The sequence below is a fragment of the Spermophilus citellus genome (genome assembly GCF_964194105.1).
Source record: "Spermophilus citellus genome assembly, chromosome: 7".
Taxonomy (NCBI): Eukaryota; Metazoa; Chordata; class Mammalia; order Rodentia; family Sciuridae; genus Spermophilus; species Spermophilus citellus.
Window position 1 is genome coordinate 35,460,816 of NC_138188.1, and position 21,898 is coordinate 35,482,713.

Sequence of the window (21,898 nt, forward strand, 5' to 3'; positions counted from 1 at the left end):
AATAAATAAATAAATAAATAAAGTCACTGCCACATTTCAACCAAGAAGAAAAACTTAATTCATTATTAAGTTATACCTGAATAACTTTTTTCTGATTTTAAAATTTGGCATAAAACATCTACATAAGGAAATTGGAGAAGAAACTGCCATGAATGAGAATACATAGCTTATAACAACCTATTTCTTTATTTTTCTGTTTCTGACTTGTTGTTTTGGTGGCATTATAACCAACATATGGGAAGAGGTTACAGATAAATACCATAAACTGGGTAGCTGGAAACCAAACCAATAAGCTTTTTTTTTTTTTAATATACAAGCCTGCCTTGCCAGGCACAGTAATGAATGCCTATAATCCCTATTGCTCAGGAGGCTGGGATTAGACGATCATGAGTTCAAAACCAGCCTCAGCAACTCAGTGAGGCCCTAAGCAACTCAGCTAGACTCTGTCTCTAAATAAAATACAAAAAGGGCAGAGGATGAGAGCTGCCCCACGCGCCTGCAGGGTAGGCGGACCTGCGACCCACCAGCAGAACAGGTCCAGCGGCCTGCTGAGGGGCAGGCCCGCCCCCTCCCACAGTGCCTACAAGGTCAGGCCCAGCAACCTACGGAGTGACAGAACTGCCCCACGCGCCTGCAGGGTAGGCGGACCTGCGACCCACCAGCAGAAAAGGTCCAGCGGCCTGCTGAGGGGCAGGCCCGCCCCCTCCCCCCATGCCTGGAAGGTAGGCAGAACTGTGACCACCGGCAGATCAGGGCCAGCAGCCTGCTGAGGGGCGGAACCGCCCCCTCCCCCTGCACCTGCAAAGTGGGCGGACTTGCGACCCACCAGCAGGTCAGGCCCAGCAACCTGCGGAGTGACAGAGCTTCCCCACGAGCCTGCAGGGTAGGCGGACCTGCGACCCACCAGCAGAACAGGTCCAGCGGCCTGCTGAGGGGCAGGCCCGCCCCCTCCCCCAGTGCCTGCAAGGTAGGCGGAACTGTGACCACCGGCAGATCAGGCCCAGCGGCCTGCTGAGGGGCGGAGCCACCCCCTCCCCCCGCACCTGCAAGGTAGGAGGACCTGCGACCCACCAGCAGGTCAGGCCCAGCAACCTGCAGAGTGACAGAGCTACCCCACGCGCCTGCAGGGTAGGCGGACCTGTGACTGACCGGCAGAGTAGACCTAGCGGCCCACCAGCGTGGTAGACAGATCACCCCAATTGGAGGAGGATCACAGCCACTACTTGCCCTGCAAGGGAGATTTTTCAACTATACAAGAGCAATATAAATAAATAGAGGGAAAATTTCAAAAACACAACAGTTTCACCAAGCAGAAAGAAACGCGAGCAGTAGGAAAAGACAAGGAAAGAAAGGACCACAAGCAATGCAGGTCAACTCAACTCTAGAAGAGGTAATAGCTGCAACAAATGGAATGTCAGATAAAGAGTTCAGGATATACACGCTTCAGATGATCTGGAGTCTCAAGGAAGACATGAGACAGCAAAATCAGACAATGAAAGATCACTTTGACAATGAACTACATAAACAAATCCAAGAAGCAAAAGATCAATTACACAGGGAGATAGAGGTAATAAAAAAACAAACAAATAGAAATCCTAGAAATGCAGGAAGCAATAAACCAACTTAAAAACTCAATTGAGAATACTACCAGCAGAGTAGATCACTTAGAAGATAGAACATCAGACAATGAAGACAAAGTATTTCAACTTGAAAAGAACATAGACAGCTCAGCAAGACTGCTAAGAAACCATGAGCAGAACATCCAAGAAATATGGGATAACATTAAAAGACCAAACTTAAGAGTCATTGGGATACAGGAAGGCACAGAGCTCCAAACCAAAGGAATAAACAATCTATTCAATGAAATAATACGAGAAAACTTCCCAGACTTGAAGAATGAGACAGAATCCCAAATCCTAGAAGCCTACAGGACGCCGAATGTGCAAAATCATAAGAGATCCACACCTAGACACATTATAATGAAGATGCCCAACATACAGAATAAGGAGAGAATTTTAAAAGCTACAAGAGAAAGGAAGCAGATTACATTTAGGAGTAAACCAATCAGGATAACAGCTGATCTTTCAACACAGACTCTGAAAGCTAGAAGATCCTGGAATAACATATTTCAAACACTGAAAGAAAATGGGTTCCAACCAAGAATCGTGTATCCGGCGAAATTAAGCTTCAGGATGGAAGATGAAATTAAAACCTTCCACGATAAACAAAAGTTAAAAGAATTCGCAGCTAGAAAACCATCTCTTCAAAAAATCCTTGGCAAAACATTACAGGAAGAGGAAATGGAAAATAACAATGAAAACCAACAGTGGGAGGTAGGACAGTAAAGAAGGGGAAAATAATCAAAGAGGAAAACAAATCAGGTTTAGTAACATTAATAAACAAATATGGCTGGAAGAACAAACCATATCTCAATAATAACCCTAAATGTTAATGGCTTAAACTCACCAATTAAGAGACACAGGCTAGTTGAATGGATCACAAAACAAGACCCAACAATATGCTGCCTACAGGAGACGCATTTGATAGAAAAAGATATACATAGACTGAAGGTGAAAGGTTGGGAAAAATCATACCACTCATATGGACTGCGGAAACAAGCAGGAGTGTCCATACTCGTATCAAACAAAATAGATTTCAAGCCAAAGTTAATCAAAAGGGATAAAGAGGGACACTACATGCTGCTCAAGGGAACCATACACCAACAAGACATAACAATCATAAATATATATGCCCCAAACAATGGTGCTGCTATGTTCATCAAGCAAACTCTTCTTAAGTTCAAGAGTCTAATAGACCACCATACAATAATCATGGGAGACTTCAACACACCTCTCTCACCACTGGACAGATCTTCCAAACAAAAGTTGAATAAGGAAACTATAGAACTCAATAACACAATTAACAACCTAGACTTAATTGACATATATAGAATATACCACCCAACATCAAGCAGTTACACTTTTTTCTCAGCAGCACATGGATCCTTCTCAAAAATAGATCATATATTATGTCACAGGGCAACTCTTAGACAATATAAAGGACTAGAGATAATACCATGCATCTTATCTGATCATAATGGAATGAAACTGAAAATCAACGATAAAAGAAGGAAGGAAAAATCATGCATCACTTGGAGAATGAACAATAGGTTACTGAATGATCAATGGGTTTTAGAAGACATCAAGGAGGAAATTAAAAAATTCTTAGAGTTAAATGAAAACACAGACACAACATATCGGAATCTATGGGACACATTGAAAGCAGTTCTAAGAGGAAAATTCATTGCTTGGAGTTCATTCCTTAAAAAAAGAAAAAAACCAACAAATAAATGATCTCATACTTCATTTCAAAATCCTAGAAAAAGAAGAGCAAAACAACAGCAAAAGAAGTAGAAGGCAAGAAATAATTAAAATCAGAGCTGAAATTAATGAAATCGAAACAAAAGAAACAATTGAAAAAATTGACAAAACTAAAAGTTGGTTCTTTGAAAAAATAAATAAAATCGACAGACCCTTAGCCATGCTAACGAAGAGAAGAAAAGAGAGAACTCAAATTACTAGCATATGGGATGAAAAAGGCAATATCACAACAGACACTTCAGAAATACAGAAGATAATCAGAAATTATTTTGAATCCTTATACTCCAATAAAATAGAAGATAGTGAAGGCATCGATAAATTTCTTAAGTCATATAATCTGCCCAGATTGAGTCAGGAGGATATAGACAACCTAAACAGACCAATATCAATTGAGGAAATAGAAGAAACCATCAAAAGATTACCATCTAAGAAAAGCCCAGGACCGGATGGGTATACAGCAGAGTTTTACAAAACCTTTAAAGAGGAACTAATACCAATACTTTTCAAGCTATTTCAGGAAATAGAAAAAGAGGGAGAACTTCCAAATTCATTCTACGAGGCCAACATCACCCTGATTCCGAAACCAGACAAAGACACCTCAAAGAAAGAAAACTACAGACCAATATCTCTAATGAACCTAGATGCAAAAGTCCTCAATAAAATTCTGGCAAATCGGATACAAAAACATATCAAAAAAATTGTGCACCATGATCAAGTAGGATTCATCCCTGGGATGCAAGGCTGGTTCAATATACGGAAATCAATAAATGTTATTCACCACTTAAAAATAAGAACCATATGATCATCTCGATAGATGCAGAAAAAGCATTCAACAAAGTACAGCATCCCTTTATGTTCAAAACATTAGAAAAACTAGGGATAACAGGAACATCCCTCAACATTGTAAAAGCAATCTATGCTAAGCCTCAGGCTAGCATCATTCTGAATGGAGAAAAATTGAAGGCATTCCCTCTAAAATCTGGAACAAGACAGGGATGCCCTCTCTCACCACTTCTGTTCAACATAGTTCTCGAAACACTGGCCAGAGCAATTAGACGAAAGAAATTAAAGGCATAAAAATAGGAAAAGAAGAACTTAAATTATCACTATTTGCAGATGACATGATTCTAAACCTAGCAGACCCAAAAGGGTCTACAAAGAAACTATTAGAGCTAATAAATGAATTCAGCAAAGTGGCAGGATATAAAATCAACACACATAAATCAAAGGCATTCCTGTATATCAGCGACAAATCCTCTGAAATGGAAATGAGGACAACCACTCCATTCACAATATCCTCAAAAATAATAAAATACTTGGGAATCAACCTAACAAAAGAGGTGAAAGACTTATACGATGAAAACTACAGAACCCTAAAGAGAGAAATTGAAGAAGATCTTAGAAGATGGAAAAATATACCCTGTTCATGGATAGGCAGAACTAACATCATCAAAATGGCAATATTACCAAAAGTTCTCTATAGGTTTAATGCAATGCCAATCAAAATCCCAACGGCATTTCTTGTAGAAATAGATAAAACAATCATGAAATTCATATGGAAGAATAAAAGACCCAGAATAGCAAAAACAATGCTAAGCAGGAAGTGTGAATCAGGTGCTATAGCGATACCAGACTTCAAACTATACTACAGAGCAATAGTAACAAAAACAGCATGGCACTGGTACCAAAACAGGCGGGTGGACCAATGGTACAGAATAGAGGACACAGTAACCAACCCACAAAACTACAACTTTCTTATATTTGATAAAGGGGCTAAAAGCATGAAATGGAGGAAGGATAGCATCTTCAACAAATGGTGCTGGGAAAACTGGAAATCCATATGCAACAAAATGAAACTGAATCCCTTTCTCTCGCCATGCAAAAAAGTTAACTCAAAATGGATCAAGGAGCTTGATATCAAATCAGAGACATGGCATCTGATAGAAGAAAAAGTTGGCTACGACCTACATACTGTGGGGTCGGGCTCCAAATTCCTCAATAGGACACCCATAGCACAAGAGTTAACATCTAGAATCAACAAATGGGACTTACTCAAACTAAAAAGTTTTTTCTCAGGAAAAGAAACAATAAGAGAGGTAAATAGGGAGCCTACATCATAGGAACAAATCTTTACTCCTCACACTTCAGATAGAGCCCTAATATCCAGAGTATATAAAGAACTCAAAAAATTAGACAATAAGATAACAAATAACCCAATCAACAAATGGGCCAAGGATCTGAACAGACACTTCTCAGAGGAGGATATACAATCAATCAACAAGTACATGGAAAAATGCTCACCATCTCTAGCAGTCAGAGAAATGCAAATCAAAACCACCCTAAGATACCATCTCACTCCAGTAAGATTGGCAGCCATTATGAAGTCAAACAACAACAAGTGCTGGCGAGGATGTGGGGCAAAGGGTACACTTGTACATTGTTGGTGGGACTGCAAATTGGTGCAGCCAATTTGGAAAGCAGTATGGAGATTTCTTGGAAAGCTGGGAATGGAACCACCATTTGACCCAGCTATTCCCCTTCTCGGTCTATTCCCTAAAGACCTAAAAAGAGCATGCTACAGGGACACTGCTACATCGATGTTCATAGCAGCACAATTCACAATAGCAAGACTGTGGAACCAACCTAGATGCCCTTCAATAGACGAATGGATAAAAAAAAATGTGGCATTTATACACAATGGAGTATTACTCTGCACTAAAAAATGACAAAATCATAGAATTTGGAGGGAAATGGATGGCATTAGAGCAGATTATGCTAAGTGAAGCTAGCCAAGCCCTAAAAAACAAATGCCAAATGTCTTCTTTGATATAAGGAGAGTAACTAAGAACAGACTAGGGAAGAAGAGCACAAGAAGAAGACCAACATTAAACAAGGATGAGAGGTGGGAGGGAAAGGGAGAGAGAAGGGAAATTGCATGGAAATGGAAGGAGACCCCCAGGGTTATACAAAATTACATACAAGAGGAAGTGAGGGGAAAGGGAAATATAATACAAGGGGGAGGAATGAATTACAGTAGAGGGGGTAGAGAGAGGAGAGAAGAGGGGAGGGGAGGGGAGGGGGGATAGTAGAGGATAGGAAAGGCAGCAGAATACAACAGACATGAGTACGTCAATATGTAAATCAATGGAAGTGTAACTGATGTGATTCTGCAATCTGTATGCGGGGTAAAAATGGGAGTTCATAACCCACTTGAATCAAAGTGTGAAATATGATATATCAAGAACTATGTAATGTTTTGAACAACCAACAATAAAAAAAAGGCAGAGGATGTAGCTCAGTAGTTAAGCATCCCTGGATTCAATCCTCAGCACAAAAAAAAAAAAAAAAAAAAGACTGCCTCTTGATTCAATGAAAAGTAAGATGGCCCTGACCATGGAAAGAGTATCAAAATAATTTCTGAATTATTCCAACAACACTTAACCAATTTAACTGGTCAATCCCTGTCCACCAGCAGAAACCAGTGTCATTTCTGGTTGCCCCTTCCCTGCCATTTAGCATTTTGTAGCTCAGCTCAGGGAACACGCAGACATCAGCACAGTTTCACTTTAAGTCATATAACTCTTCCTTGTGCCCTTATTTGGGGTCTTCTGACTCATGCTTCATTCTCTATCAACACTGATCACAGGTAAGGTGTGCAGTTGAGGGTAATGTTGCCTCCATTCAGATTATTTGCCTTCTCTGTTTGCTGGGAATAAAGTCATGAAAGCAATGGCTGGGTGCACCCAAGATAACATTGAAATGTCCAGACAAAAGGGCTCATTTCCTGGAGAATCTGTCATGGTTAGAGATTGAGGGAAGGGGGCATGTATGTGTACATATATTTCAGGGCCTTGAAATCCAGATTTGCAGAGATCTAATTAAAATGACTCTGAATTCAGAGACCAGACATACATGACCCTCAGGAATCAGCCAGTTGATCAATTCTCTTAAGAGAATTGTGTTGTAGAGACAGAACCCAACACCTGATCTCTTCAGCCACGTGCTTTTTACTGGGATTTTACAGTTTCTATTATTTGGACCACTAAAGTGGAAGCCTTTCTACAAATGTAAAAGACAGTGTGTGAGATCTGAAAGTGTTCTCCATTAGTCCTCAGTTACAATGAAGAACCTGACCTACAAGGACTAGACCACCAACACACCAGGTGCTAGTGACATTGCCAAGAGTAGATCTTAAGGGCTGGGGATTTGGCTTAGTTGGTAGAGTGCTTGCCTTATATGCACAAGGCCCTGGGTTCAATCCCCAGCACCAAAAAAAAAAAAAAAAAAAAGAGTAGATCTTAAGTCTCTCAGTGACCAGGTCAGGGTCCTTAGCCCAATTATCCTTGGCCCCTCCTTGGACCTTCATAGCACCTTCTCTGTCCCTTTCTTGACCCTCACCTGATTCTTGTGACATGAGTGACAGAACAAGATGGAGGTCAAGGTATTCCTGGCTTCTCATTTCAGTTCCAGTACCTGTGAAGAGAGCATGTCTCTAGGCCCTGGTTTCCTGTTCTCACAAGTAGAGATAACTTTGCCTGCCCCTCTCCACTGCTCATAAAAACAGAGGAGAGCTAGACTGGAAGTCAAAGTGGGAACCCCACCTTGGCCGTCCTTCAAGCATCTGTGCATCAAGGCACTTGGACACATTCCTTAGCCTACTTTCACTTCATTTACTCATCTAAAGAACATTTGGGAATAATAACACTTGGCCTGCCCATTTCTGTAAGATCAAAATGGAAAGGTGTAAGTGAAGGGTAATATGGGAGTGGCCAAGCTCTGGTTTAAGGCGGAGCTAGGTGGGAGCTTCCTAGGTCTTTTTTATTTTAAATGAGGTCAGACAGAGTGGTCTCAAGTGATGCTCTCAGTGGTAGTGGGCATGTCAGTGTTTTCCATATATGGTGGCCTATTTGGGGTTAAGCCAGAGCTGGGGTTGGGGAGGCTGGTACCACCCCTGAGGAGGGAGTCCTGTCCAATCAGCCCACCCAGTACTCGAATCCACTGGGGCTGTGTGGCTCAGCCAGACAAGTGCCTCTTGGGGCTGCTTCCCTAACAAATGAAAAAATAATGCCCTTGAATGAGGAGTGAAACTGAACTATCTAAGGAAAACAGAGTGAGCAAACACTGAGCGCCAAGGGAAACCATCTGATTAGCGGAGGTCCCCTCAGGCGCAGGTCGGTGCACAGCTTGGGCAGCAGGAGGGCGGCAGCTTCTCCCTGGTAGCACCACAGGGCGAGCGTGCTGAGGCCATGTCCACCACCGCGTGCCAAGTGGTGGGGTTCCTCCTGTCCCTCCTGGGTCTGGCGGGCTGCATCGCTGCCACGGAGATGGACATGTGGAGCACCCAGGACCTGTATGACAACCCAGTCACCGCCGTGTTCCAGTATCAAGGACTCTGGAGGAGCTGCGTGAGGCAGAGCTCCGGGTTCACCGAGTGTCGGCCCTACTACACCATCCTGGGCCTTCCAGGTAGGCACCATGCACCGTGGGCAGGACCCAGCGAGCACAGGCCAAGCAGCTATCCATCCTGCTGCCCAGAGTGAGCCACACTCCTGCCTCTGCAGGTGACCCTGGCCACTCTGGCCCAGGAAAAAAGGTGTAAATAATAGAAGTTGGCTCTCTGTCAAAGAGAGCAATAGGAAAAATGAGGGAAACCATACCAAGTTGAAGGAATTGCAAGTAAGGAGGCAGGCCACCAGAAGAACAGGTCTATTGTAAGAGCTGGCTGGTGATAACCTAGAATAAACTGTTTCTCCAGGTGAAAATAAATTGTTTGCTTCCCTGTGCATGTGACTCACTTCTGCCTGCACAGACCTGGGAGTGGGGAAGGAGGATGTTAAGTCTTTTGTTAGAGGCATAAAAGTTTATCAAGGACTAATTTAATTATATTCAATCCAACTAAATTTTTCTTTGAAAAGGTGAAGTCTCTATAAGTGCCAAAAATATTACCATTACATTATAATTTCCTTTTTCTGCATTTGAAATTAAGAACATCAGGTATGTTCTTCCTAATAATCAATGTGTCAGAAGATAAAATTATGATTATAGTGATGTCAGCATGAAAATATAATTACAAATGTGATATCCTTTCATCCTCAAGGATAGAATAAGTTAAACCTTGTTTCTAATGAAGATAATTATTTCAAATATACGTCATAGCAACTTTGCATTCTGGATATTATAGGAGGTCTATCTGTATTTATTTTTTAAAAAGCAAATTAAAAAAATAGGGCAACTTAATCAGTGGATCCAAGCGGTGACCAAAATATGTGTCTTTGAAACAAGTACCTTGTAACCAGGTAGATGGAAATAAATTTGCAAGAAATTGTAAAGAGAATGTGGAGTCCTTGAAATTGAATTGCAAAAAAACCATTCAACTAATTAATGTTCATTTTCAGAAAGAAGTAGAAGATAGGTGTCAGACTATAAGAATTGAGTTATTTAGTCCATGTGTGGAAGCCACTCATTGCAGGATCAATAAGATCACTGACTCCATGAAAGCAAGTGGGGTAGAACCTGGCCAGAGGCAAGAAAGCTAGAGTCACCAGTGATTGTGCTATATAATGAGGGGAGAGGTCAGAGGGAGGACATGTAAGACATGGATGGCTACCCCTAATTTTAATTACTAGGTGAAGAAAAAAGATTGACCTCATATTCAAAACTAAAGCATAACATCCCATGATTTCATGCTCAGTGACCTTTTCCCTAGGCCCCACCAAATATTACTAATCTCTCACTTTCTCTGCATCACAATTTCACACATGGAAGCTTCCAGATACTCCCATAAATGGCCAAACCTCATTGCCACTACCCGGAGGGAATCCTATCCTTAGTGAGTCCACTCAATCTCTCTCTGCCTCTTGATAATTCTACTGTGTGGGACTAGACCTCCTCCCCTCTCCAACCCAAGGCCAACCCTCCACTGGCTCTGTAGGCCCCATACCACGCCACCTGGAAGCATGCCCTGTTGATGGGCCTCTTTCCTTCTCCCTCCTTCTTTCTCCCTTCTCCCTTATGCTCTATCCTCCCTTCCTAGAAAATATACTCTTGATTCTGATCATTGTCAAGTTCTATGTCCCTCCTGGGTCACTGACAACCAGATTCAAAGACTAAAATTTTCCATCACTTCTCACTCATCACCTTTCTCAAACTGTCCTTCATCTCTTTAAAGCATTTGCTCCTTTGACTATGGATCAAGGTTGGGGGAATCTTCAGTCACCAACTCTCAGTCTCAGTTCTCACCTCCTCACACATTTCAAAGTCCAAGCACCTTTCATGATTCTTGGTTCCCAGATTAACTGGGTACAGACATGACAGCCTAACACCAGTGCCATCCCACTTCCTTCACCTACCTTCCTTGACTTCTCTTCCTAGACCCATTGATGCCACTCCCCAAAATGCCCTGCTTCACCACCGCAACTGCCCTCTCCACCAATCTTTCCTGAAGTCTTCTCACATTCTCAGATTAAATAGAATCTCACAAATCAGAGAAAAACCAGAGCACTCTTACAGGATTGAGCATATGCACTCCTCAAGCCTTTGCTCACTAATCTAAGAGGCATTTATTGCCTACCTGCAGAATGAACACGACCCCAAAACAGCCCTGTCAGCACCTATAAACACCAGTCAAGAAGACAGGCATGAGCATGTCTTAAAAGTATATCAAAGCAAAGACAATACCTGTTATAATGTATGGAGCTCCAGGAAGAAAAGGTTAACCATAGGAAGTGTCAGGAGGGGAATGTCAGGATGGCCTCACTAAGGGGGTTCTGCTCAAGTATGAACCTTAGCTACTAACTTGGTTATTGTACATTTGTCTCTTCAGCTTCTGCTTTACAGGGTCTGTTAGCTAAACAAGAATTCTTTCCCCAGTTCCCAGCATAGGGCTGAATGGATGAGTATTCAGCAAATGGTTGTTACACTAAGCTGAACTAAATAATAAGAGTAGTTTATTTTAACTAATAAACTACTATGTGAACTAATAACAGGTAAAGAGTTTCCCCCAAAACAGGACTTTGTACTACAGTTTTTGCAACTATGATTCCATGTATAGAAAGGAACTTGTTCCTCCTCCTGCCTAAAACAAATTCATTATTAGTTCAATCATATATTAAACAAATATCTTTGGGACACCTACTACATTACAGGAACTAGAATGTCAGGGACTTCATTAATCAGAGTAGTTAAGGTCAGCTACTGCAACAAATCTAAATATCTCAGTGGCTTAACCACACACAAAAGTTTACTTCCTGCCACAAGTTTATTATGGGAAGAGCAACCTCCTGGTATCTATACTATTCAAAGAAAGTGGAGCAAGACCAGAAAGTCCTGAAGGGGGTACAACTGCTCCTAATCACCTTGGCCTGCAAGTGACACCCAAACACAGTACATTGTCCAGAACTAGCCTTGTGGCCCTGGAAATTGGGAGACATAGCAGCATACAGCTATTTGGTGCACATCAACTGCCTATGCCACAGGGACTCTTTGAATACTAACTGCCTAGGCTGAACTTTATCCACAAGGCTAATTTCAGTTCTGCAAGAACTTCCTTGAACATCAAATGATCAACGCCAATGACAGTGCAAAAGAGGACATGCATTAATTTATATTAATTTTTCAGACAAATGCTGTTGAATTCTGCTGTGTGTAAAATATCATCTGATGCAATATACTATGTGTGAGTGACAGACATTTTGATGGGTGTGGCCTGAAATAAGGAAGAAGGTAGGGTTTGAGATGAGTTTCTGTATTATAAAAATTCCCCAGCTCTTAATATCAAATGAATACAATCACAGAAAAAAGCACAATTTTTCTAAAAAAAAAAAAGGAAGGAAGGAAAAGAAGGAAGATTTGGTAATACAAGGTAATTTTATTACAGTCAGGCCAAAGAGCTTACAGAGAAGAGACACAGTTGCTCCCCAAGGAGTCTTGAAATGTTTCAAATCCACAATGGGAGATAATCTGGGCTCTTTTAAAAGAAATTTAGGACACAGTGAGATAAGAGGAAGGACTTCCCCAATTGAATTTTGAGGACAGCAAACATGAATGTAAGGTCCTGCTACTATACATGTAGGGGCTCTTGGAAGCTGTTGGTCTTCTATCAGTTAGTGTGTGACCAGAGGATCCTGGGTACCTGTCTTGCATCTCCTACAACACCTAGCATGGGGCACAACAGGTGACAGGGCTGGGGTGGGGAAGATGTGTGCTGCTCTACATCCTACCTCCTGGTTGTACTGTGAAAAGTTTGGCTGGAATGGGTCATTAGAACAGGGAATGATTCCCAGCAGCCACTCAGAGGTATACCCCAGTCTCACTTGTCTGAGTCACAGGAACAGGATTCTACCAAAATCCAGGAGAAACACTTCTAGGGACTCAGTTTGTGTAAAAGGACAAACTTTAAGTCACTGATAAGTTGTGGCTAACACTGCGTCACCATCAGCTGGCTCCCCTGCTCATCGCCAGCCAGATCTTGTGGCTGATTATCCTGATCCCCTCCTGGTGCCACTAGGTCCAGCCTTCTTCTTCCTCCTCCTCTTCTCAAACTTCTTCCCCTCTCAATCACCACAATCCCACACCCAAAACCGTTTCAAATACTCAGCCTGATTTTATCACCATGTGAGAGGATTAGGTTTGTGTACAGTCATTAAAAGGCAAAGGCAAGGAAGGGTTGGAGTCATGGCTCAGTGGTAGAGCACCTGCCTAGCATGTGCGAGGCAATGGGTTCGATTCTAAGCACCACATAAAAATAAATAAATAAATAAAGGTATTGTGTACACCTACAACTAAAAAAAAAATAAAGGCAAAAGCAAGAGGTTTGGCAAGGAACATGTTCTTTTGGGAAACAGAAAAAAATGGATACTTATCAAGCCTGGCTGAAGTGGCATCTGATCATCACAACATCTTAAAGCAAGACATATCTTCATTCCACTCCGGAGTTGAGGAAACAGACCTTGGTGGGGTCAAATGGCTTGCCTAATGACATTCATGTGGCATCACATTATTCTACAGGTTTTCATGAGACATGAAGGACTTCCCTGTGGGTTCCTTGAGATCTCTGGAAAGTCTAAGCTCTTCCACCTTCTTCTGAAGGGCCAATTTTCTGGGGTCAGCCTCAGACTCCCCTCTTTGTTCTCCTCCCACCAGCCCTCCCTGCCTTTACTCTGAGGTCAAGCCTGGAGATGTGGGTCTTCTCCCTGCCCCACCAAGGCCCCAGCCCAGACCTCTGGCTCCCAGTGAATGGCTACCTCATCAACCCCAATCTCCGCCAGCTCAGTGCTGCCAGCCCTGGAACTCATTCCTCTCAAATTCCCACTATGACCCCTTCTTTTTTCCTACATTATTCCTTGAAATCTAATATTATCAAACAACTAAATGAAAGTCTCTAAGAGTGAGGTCAAACATTACGATTTCTTTAAAGTGTCTCCCAACGGATGCTCAGGTGCGGCCAACACTGAGAATCACACCTGAGTGCACCTCACCTGTCAGTCCACTGCTACTTTAGCAGAATGAGATATTTTGCAAGAGGGAACACTGAGTTCCCTTTTTTCTGTTTACTCTTTTCAGCCTGAATCCTGCCCGCCCTTCAGGTTCGATAACACCTCCTTACTCACTGGGAATGCAGGAGTCACACCTTCGTGCAGGGAATCAGGCTCCAGAGCCAGTTAACTCCCTTGTTATCAGCTGATAAGACCAGCCCTCTTGATCAGAATATCAAATAAGAGAATGCTGAAAAGAGAAACCTACCTGTTCCAGGGCAGTTTCTCTGTTTATCTATTAATGGAGAAAAATTTGAATCCCAGGTGGCAGAATCTTCCAGCTGGTAGGGAACTTCAAAGCACTATGCTGCAGCTCTCCAGGATCATTACTATTAGGATTAAGGGTCTCTAGCAATGATTAGCAGGGCACATTTCCCCCCATTTCCTGACACCTGTTCCCAGCAGAGTTCCCATTCCTCAAAGAACTCTTCAAGGGCCTTGATTTCCAAAGCAGGTAAGATCTTGGTCCATCTGCCCAAGCACACAAGCACAGACTTCTGGTTCGAACCGTGGCCACACAAGTTATAAAACAATGTTGCATCTTTTCTAACCACAGACTTACAATGGGACAAAAGTAAGCTAGAAAGAGTTTCTAAAATGAAAAGGAACTCAGGATCATAGTGGACCTCTGATTCAAAGCAGGATTCAGGGTTCATGAGAAATTTAGAGGTCTAAAGAGAACAGGAAAGCAATGAAGTCTTATGCATACTTGACCAGAAAAGGCAGGAGAGCACACCAGTAGCCAACTCTCCACACTGGCAAAACCACAGTGCTTCACCTCCCACCTACCAGCATCCCCACTAGTTCCCATCCAGCAATGTCAGGGAATACCAGATCCTTCAGCCACAGCCACAGCATACACATGTTGTGTTCTGGAACAAATGTTAAAATCATGCAATCAATAGAGAGTCCCTTGCCGAGGGTGGGCATAAGTGTAATTTCCCATAGAATGAGAAAAAGATACCTCACTTGGTTAGTTATTTTTCATTTGGCTGGTTACTTGCTTATTTGCTTGCTTTTGGTTGTTTTATTTTAACCAGATACCTTGACAAGTGCTTTTCAAAAGGAATAATTTTTTTTTTCCGCTGTAAATCTTCAGGCTTAAAACTATTAAAACTAGAACAGATTTTTAAACTTCTAACAGGATCCTGGGTAGAGTTGAAGTTTGTAAGAGGCCAATGGAAACAAGATGGAGGGATGACTACATTATTTCTTTTTCCAAGTATCCAGTTTCATAAGAGTTACATATAAACACAGGATAGCTCTGAGGCTGTTTCCTGAAGGCAGGGGCTGTGCCACAAATGTCCTCTACATCTCTGTCCTGAACCACAGGGCTGATGTGTAGTTTAACTGAGTATGTTGAAGAGAACAAGGACCACCCCCTGAGCTACTGTCACCAAGTGGTTCTTTTGGGTTACTCAGCCAAGGTACTCTCAAAGTGAAAAGAAATTTGAGGTTAGTACCTACAGTAAAAATAAAATCTTCTCAGGTTTTAAAAGGCATGAAGGCAGAAATTATTTCTCATGAAACTTTAGACCCTCTACAGCATCTGGCAAAAGGCACTGCAGAGTATTTGAGCTTTAAAATACTTGATGAATAAATGAATTCATGGGTGAGTGTATATTAATTGATAATATGAAGAGTGTGCCAATGTGTGCTATCTTGAACACACAAAGATATAAATGAATACACAAGTAAAAGATCCATGCTTGCATTTGCAGAAACCACTTCAGCAAATTCTGCATGATCTCCCTCTTCTTTTTCAATATATCTCATTGACTGCCAATTCCTACATCATGACACATTGCTTTGTGATACACACCTTAGAGTTTATGGCTACACCACTGGCATTGGCTGTTGCCTGAGATGGAAATCTTTCCAAGGTGATTAGTCAGATGGGAATGCCCTCATCTTGAGTACCACATTTACAAATTATCTCCCAGGATAGGTTATTCCCTGAGATGATTCTGGGAGAATGTCCTTTATACATTTTTAGCATTGATTTAGATTATGACATTTTCTGGTCACATCTCCAACTTTGGAGAATACATTCTATTAGTTTTGTGATCCCTGTACCAGGACTCAGTACCTGTTTTTCCAGAGTGAAGTACCTCAGAGTCATGTGCTGTGATGAGAAAGAAAGATTTGGAGACAGCTCTGCAATTTATTTGGAACCCCAGATCAGCCTTTCCCTTGGTGTGTGTCCTTGAACAAGTGACTTCACTTCTGAGTCTCAACTTCTTCGACTATAAAATGGAGTTAATATTATTATCTGCATTACAGGGTTTTTTAAATGTGGATTGAAATTTTTAATGTCTGAAAAGCTCCTAATAGTTTTCAGTCAAATGTAGCAATTGGCAATGACAATGAGGGCAGGACAGGGCCTCCTGTTCAGTTTACAGCATCCTCTGAGTCTTTTGCCTGCAGCAGTGTGGCCAGGTCCCCCAGTGTTCCCAAAGAGAAAAATATTATTAAGTATTTCTCTGGGTTTTGTTTGTTTTTTTCCATTCCCAAGTTGAATTCTGCCAGGGCATCATTAACTGGGCTCACTGAGGGCAAGAAAGACACCTCCTTTGGGTATACCCAACAGCCCCCTTATTACTACAGTTTTGCAAGGTCTTTAACCATCTGCATTTCTACTGGGTCTGAGTAGTAGTGTGACCTTCACTGGGCTTTTTTCTTCTTTTTAAAAAACGCCTTCCTGGAACACTACTTGCCAAGATATTAAAAGTTATCTCCAAGAGGTGAGATAAAGAGGTTTGAGGTTTTATCCCAGTTTATGGTTTTCTATAGGGTCTTCAATTTTTATAATGACCATTTACTTCTTATGTAATTGGGGGAAAAAATCAGCTATTTCAAATAGAAGAAAACCAATTCCTTTACCCTTCTCTGACTCCACATTGTGGGATTGGTGCATTTGTGGCATTAAGACTAGACACAAGAACCTGTCCCCAAGAGGTTTCAGCAACACTGTGCTCACTGTGACCCTTGAGGGGTGCAAAATCTCCATTGAAGATAAAGTCTTATAGGTTAGCATTTCTAGACACTGAGGAAACTATCTTTCACAAGTTAGAACCCCAACATAAATTAGTTTCAATAGATAAGGGGATTTTTAAAAATAATGATACTGTGATAGCTCCTGGATCCCAAGGAAAGAATGTGCTTGGGTTTCAGGAATTGCTGGATCCCAGAGCTCAACTATCAGGACTGTACCTACCTCTTGACTTTCATCTGGTTGTCATTATACAACAGCTTTCTCCATCTGATAGAAACTCTGGGTTCCCAGCCCCATGCATTAGTTCTTCAGCCCCTGGAGAGGGACTGACCTGATGCTGTCTGTGTCCAAAGTACACACATCATGCATAAGGGTCTCCTCTGTGCAGTTTGAGTCAAATGCCCATGCTGAGTTACCTTACTGTGGTCAAGGGACAAGATACTATGTTGTTGCTTGAAAGATCAGGGTCAACAGTACTATTCAAAATGTGTCCTGTGGACCACACTGCTGCACAAGCTGTTGTTATCCATCCCCTCTTGGGGACAGGTTCTTGTGTCTAGTCTTAATGCCACAAATGAACAATTCTGTTACCAAAACTGAAAATAAACATTTCGAAACTTTTACAATAATTTGACATTTCTGTGACACTCAAGCAAGTAATTTTGTATTTTGCCAAGGGCATCAATTTGTGACAGCACAGAAACTAAAATTTTGAAAAGCACAGATGTGAGACTTGGCAGCTCCTTCAGGAGTCATATGCTTCAGGGAAGAGAAAGGTATATCCTGGAGTGCTAGAACAATTGGTGTTCAGATCATTGTATATCTACACAGCTCTGTGGTCAAGTCAAGCAGACTGACCCAAGTTAGCAGACCTGCCCTCTGGAAGACACCAAGAACTAATTTGTCTTCCTTATAAAATTCATCAGACCTGTAACAGACATGCGTAATGACTGTCGTTCCACACTTTTGTCAAAAACTCTGAGACCAGAGGCGGATCTGACCTGTTAACTACTGTCATCCCATGCCCACCTGTGGGGATTCACTAAATAAGTGTTGTGATAGCCGCTGCTCTTTAAAGGATGCACTAGAAACAATATTGAACATATCTGGGGTGTGGTCACTATGGGAGGATCCAGCAGGATTTACAGCTTTAAAAAAAAATGATTTTTAGAATGGGGACTACTGATAAGCTGTGGTAAACATATTGAAAGGCCTGGTATTGATATACTGATCTTCTTTACATATATCTGAAACCTACAGCTTACCATGACCTTCATAGTTGTTTTTAGAAATAGACAAAAGTGGTGTGCTCTTGACTTCCCACTTAGTAACCTTGGCTTCATACTATAAAGTAATAGTGAATTTTCCTCAAGTGGACACAACTATATGACACTTTGAACTCAAATGGAAAGACAAGAGAAGAAAGAGATTCTGGTTAAGAGTGAAAGCAATATGGTTTCACTGTAGTCTCTACAATAATTTAACTACTACTTTAGACAAATCATTTTCCCTTTCTGGACCTCAAATTATCAAGTTTGAAACTGAAGTAGATAAATTCTAAGTGTCCTCCCAATTCCAACCATCCATAATTTTCTCCTTTGATACACATCTGTGTCCATATCCTTCATCAGTCCACTGCGCTCACTGTGACCCCTGAGGGGTGCAAACTCTCCACTGAAGATAAGGTCTTATGGGTTAGCATTTCAAAACATGTGACATGTTTTGCATTTTTTCCTACAGTTCCACATCTTTGACAATGATGGGGTTCCCAGCTAATGGACATGCTATTCCTCAGAGGTGCTGGTTAGTTGTGGTTGCTGTTTTATAAGCCCAGAGCCTAATCATCTGTGTTGGGGTGGTCTAATTTGTCTACTTGTGTCTCGCCCTTGTCCCACAGCCATGCTGCAAGCAGTGCGGGCCCTAATGATTGTGGGCATAGTACTGGGTGTCATCGGCCTCCTGGTGTCCATCTTTGCCCTGAAGTGCATCCGCATCGGCAACATGGAGGACTCTGCCAAGGCCAAAATGACACTGACCTCCGGAATTGTGTTCATTATCTCAGGTAAACATGAATTCCCGGTCTCAAACACACTTCTGAGAATGTAAAAAAAAAAAAAAAAAAAAAAAAAGAATCATTGTGGTAGAGAAAATGTGCCTCCTCCCTCCTATGGAATATGGTTCAGACCCTTTGACACTGGGATTCAAGATCTGAGTGTGGAACCCTAATTATACTTTACAGAACCATCATGAATGCTAAGATCCTAGCATTAGTCAGCTTTTCATCACTGTCACAAATATTGAGGAAAAACAACATATAAGAGGAAAGATTTATTTTCCTCTTGGTTTTAGAGGTTTCAGTCCATGCCTGTTCTGCTCTATTGCTTTGAGCTTGAGGTAAAGCAAAACATGGTGGAAGGTATGGTAGAGCAAAGCTGTTTACACCATAACAGGCTGGAATCAGAGCGACACAAAGAGAGAGACGAAGGGCCAAGGACAAGATACACCCTTCCAGAACATGCCCCCAGTAACTACTTCCTCCAACAAGGCCCCACTTCCTGAAGTTTCCACCACCTCCCACTAATGTCTTAAATTATTAATCCATCAGTGGATTAACTTACTGATGTCGTCAAAGCCCTCATGGTACCAATCACTTCCCAAATTTGCTGCACTGCCGACTAAACCTGCAACATATGAGAGGATCTTCAGATCCAAACCATAACTGTCTCTCTTAGCCATCACCCCAACCCAAACCTAAGAGGCTCAACCCTAAGGTAGTCACGTGACTGGATCCTTAAAAGGCTTCTTGTTGAGGCTCTAACAAGGGACAAGCTTTTACATTATCAAGATCAGATCCAAAGCATTTGAACTATTATCCTTGGTTCCAACATGCATGGAATATCTCTTTCTGTGCATGCACGCGCGCGCGCACACACACACACACACACACACACACACAAACACATCCTTCCAGATAAGCACCTAGCCCATGGTCTAGCACATAACAGGAATTCAATAATCAATGGTTGGATTGATCATTCTTTTTTAGGAGAAAAACAGTCTGCAGCCTGCTCATCTAAACTCTTGTAAGCATAAACTTTCTCAGAAATATTGCATTCTCTTAAAGCTGACTCTGGAGCTTTCTTGTTCTTTGCCCACAGGTGTGTGTGCAATTATTGGCGTGTCCGTGTTTGCCAACATGCTGGTTACTAACTTCTGGATGTCCTCGGCTAGCATGTACGGCACCATGGGTGGGATGGTACAGACTGTTCAGACCAGGTAAATTCCTAATCCATGTCTCCAAATTCCATGGTGAATACTTTTTAAGAATCTGATTAAACACATGTGCCTAATGTGACTGTCAGTGCCTGAAATAGCAAAAATTTATCACAGGCAACCATGCCATATCATAAATCAAGAATAATCTGTAAATTCATAAACTTCATTTCAGTGAAATATCCTTGGTGATATGACTTAAGGCTGATCTGACATTTGCATTGAAATACAGTGACAGTTCACAGTATTTATCTAACACTCTTACACAGGCCCCATTGTAGTGGCAATGAAACAGGCACTATTAACCCAGGCATGTAAATGAACACCAACTTACATCTACAGTCCATAATGAGAACCTGGCTAGGGACAGGTAAAGCCTGAATAGAAATGAGCAAGGTAAGAAAAGGGATGTTTCTTCCTTATACAACAGCCTCTTTACCTCATTCATTCATTCATCCTGCAAATGTGTTGGGCACCTATGAGCCAGGAAGTGTTCTCAGTGCTGGAGATACAGACAAGTCCCTTCTTTTATGGAGGTCAGAGTCTAGCAGAGGGAATTGAAACCATTCTATAATTTGGGGCCCAAATAAGGGTAGAACTTTAAAAGGATGGAAAAGCAATACCAACACCTATATTCACTTAGCCACTTCAAATGAATATGCTGGATAACAAGAAACAATGGTGAAATCCTAAAGGAGAAGATCTTGTTAGGGGAGAATGATATAAATAGTACATCAAAGTGACCTCCCCTCTCTGCAGTAGATGCACTTGGTATCTCTCCAGCCACACCAACATGAGGTACAGGTAGGGTGTGAGGAGGTGATAAATACACTACTCTCTGGCTCCCTGGAACTCCAATCCCCACCTATGCTTCTGCTTTGCTTTATGAATAAGAAACGTACAGTCCTTGTAAGCTGCCCTTGTCCTCCTCCACGTTCTTCAAGGTCTCCTGGGACTTTCCCAGTTTTAGCCCTAGAATTCCCACCTCCTGGGAAATTCCTCCATCACAGGCAAAACAGAATGTTTGACCATCCTACTTAGAAAAGCCTACCTGCTTGGAGACACCCACCACTCACTCTGTACCCACAGCAAACACCTGACACCACTGCTCTTTCACTTTGTTTTCTGGGCACCTACCTTGTCCTCTGGGCAGGCCACTTCAGTCCTATAAGTAAGATTGGATTCTGAAAGGCCTTCTGAACTTCTCTCTCCATGGTTGGGCAGCTATCTTTCCCCTTTCTTCTTTCTCCTCACTTTCTCTCTCCAGAAGTCACACAAGACCGCCCAGCTGACAAGAAGCATCCTTGCAGCTCATTTGATGGGACTTTGGGTTCAATGCCCCATTTGTATATCCCCTCCTTCACCTGTCCCCCAACTCTGTTGATGCCACATTGCAACACTGGCAGAGCCTAAGCCCTGGAGCAGAGCTTCAAACTGCCTACTCTCATACTGCACAGCATGCATTTGGTTTGAGGGCAGCTGCCTTGGAATGAAGAATTCTATCCTACCTCCTTGTCCTACCTAGTGTTGCTGGGGGATGAATGGCAGACCTGTGATGAATGGCATGCAGGTATTTTGTATTAGCCTAACTCTTTCATCTTATAATCTGAATTAATCATCAACTTTTAAAACTCAAAGCATTCCAGGTTAGGATCCTCAAGAATGGATCCTGAGAAGGTGCCTGTGCAGTGTTCATGGAGAAAGGGAAGGTTGGTTAG

The 21,898-nt window shown here is 42.0% G+C and overlaps 1 protein-coding gene across 2 annotated transcripts in view; it reads left to right on the plus strand.

Moving 5' to 3' along the window:
• Positions 1-21,898, plus strand: part of CLDN18 (claudin 18) — a gene marked incomplete at both ends in the record, with an annotated part of 33,767 nt that overhangs the window by 8,043 nt on the left and 3,826 nt on the right. Inside the window, 3 exons of one of the 2 annotated variants that reach the window (XM_081302723.1) lie at positions 8,627-8,846; positions 18,805-18,969; positions 20,066-20,183. In XM_081302723.1, the coding sequence (XP_081158849.1) occupies positions 8,627-8,846; positions 18,805-18,969; positions 20,066-20,183 (503 nt within the window). Of the gene's footprint in view, positions 1-8,626; positions 8,847-18,804; positions 18,970-20,065; positions 20,184-21,898 lie in introns of those variants that run through there. The other variant, XM_081302724.1, reaches the window with a different exon arrangement.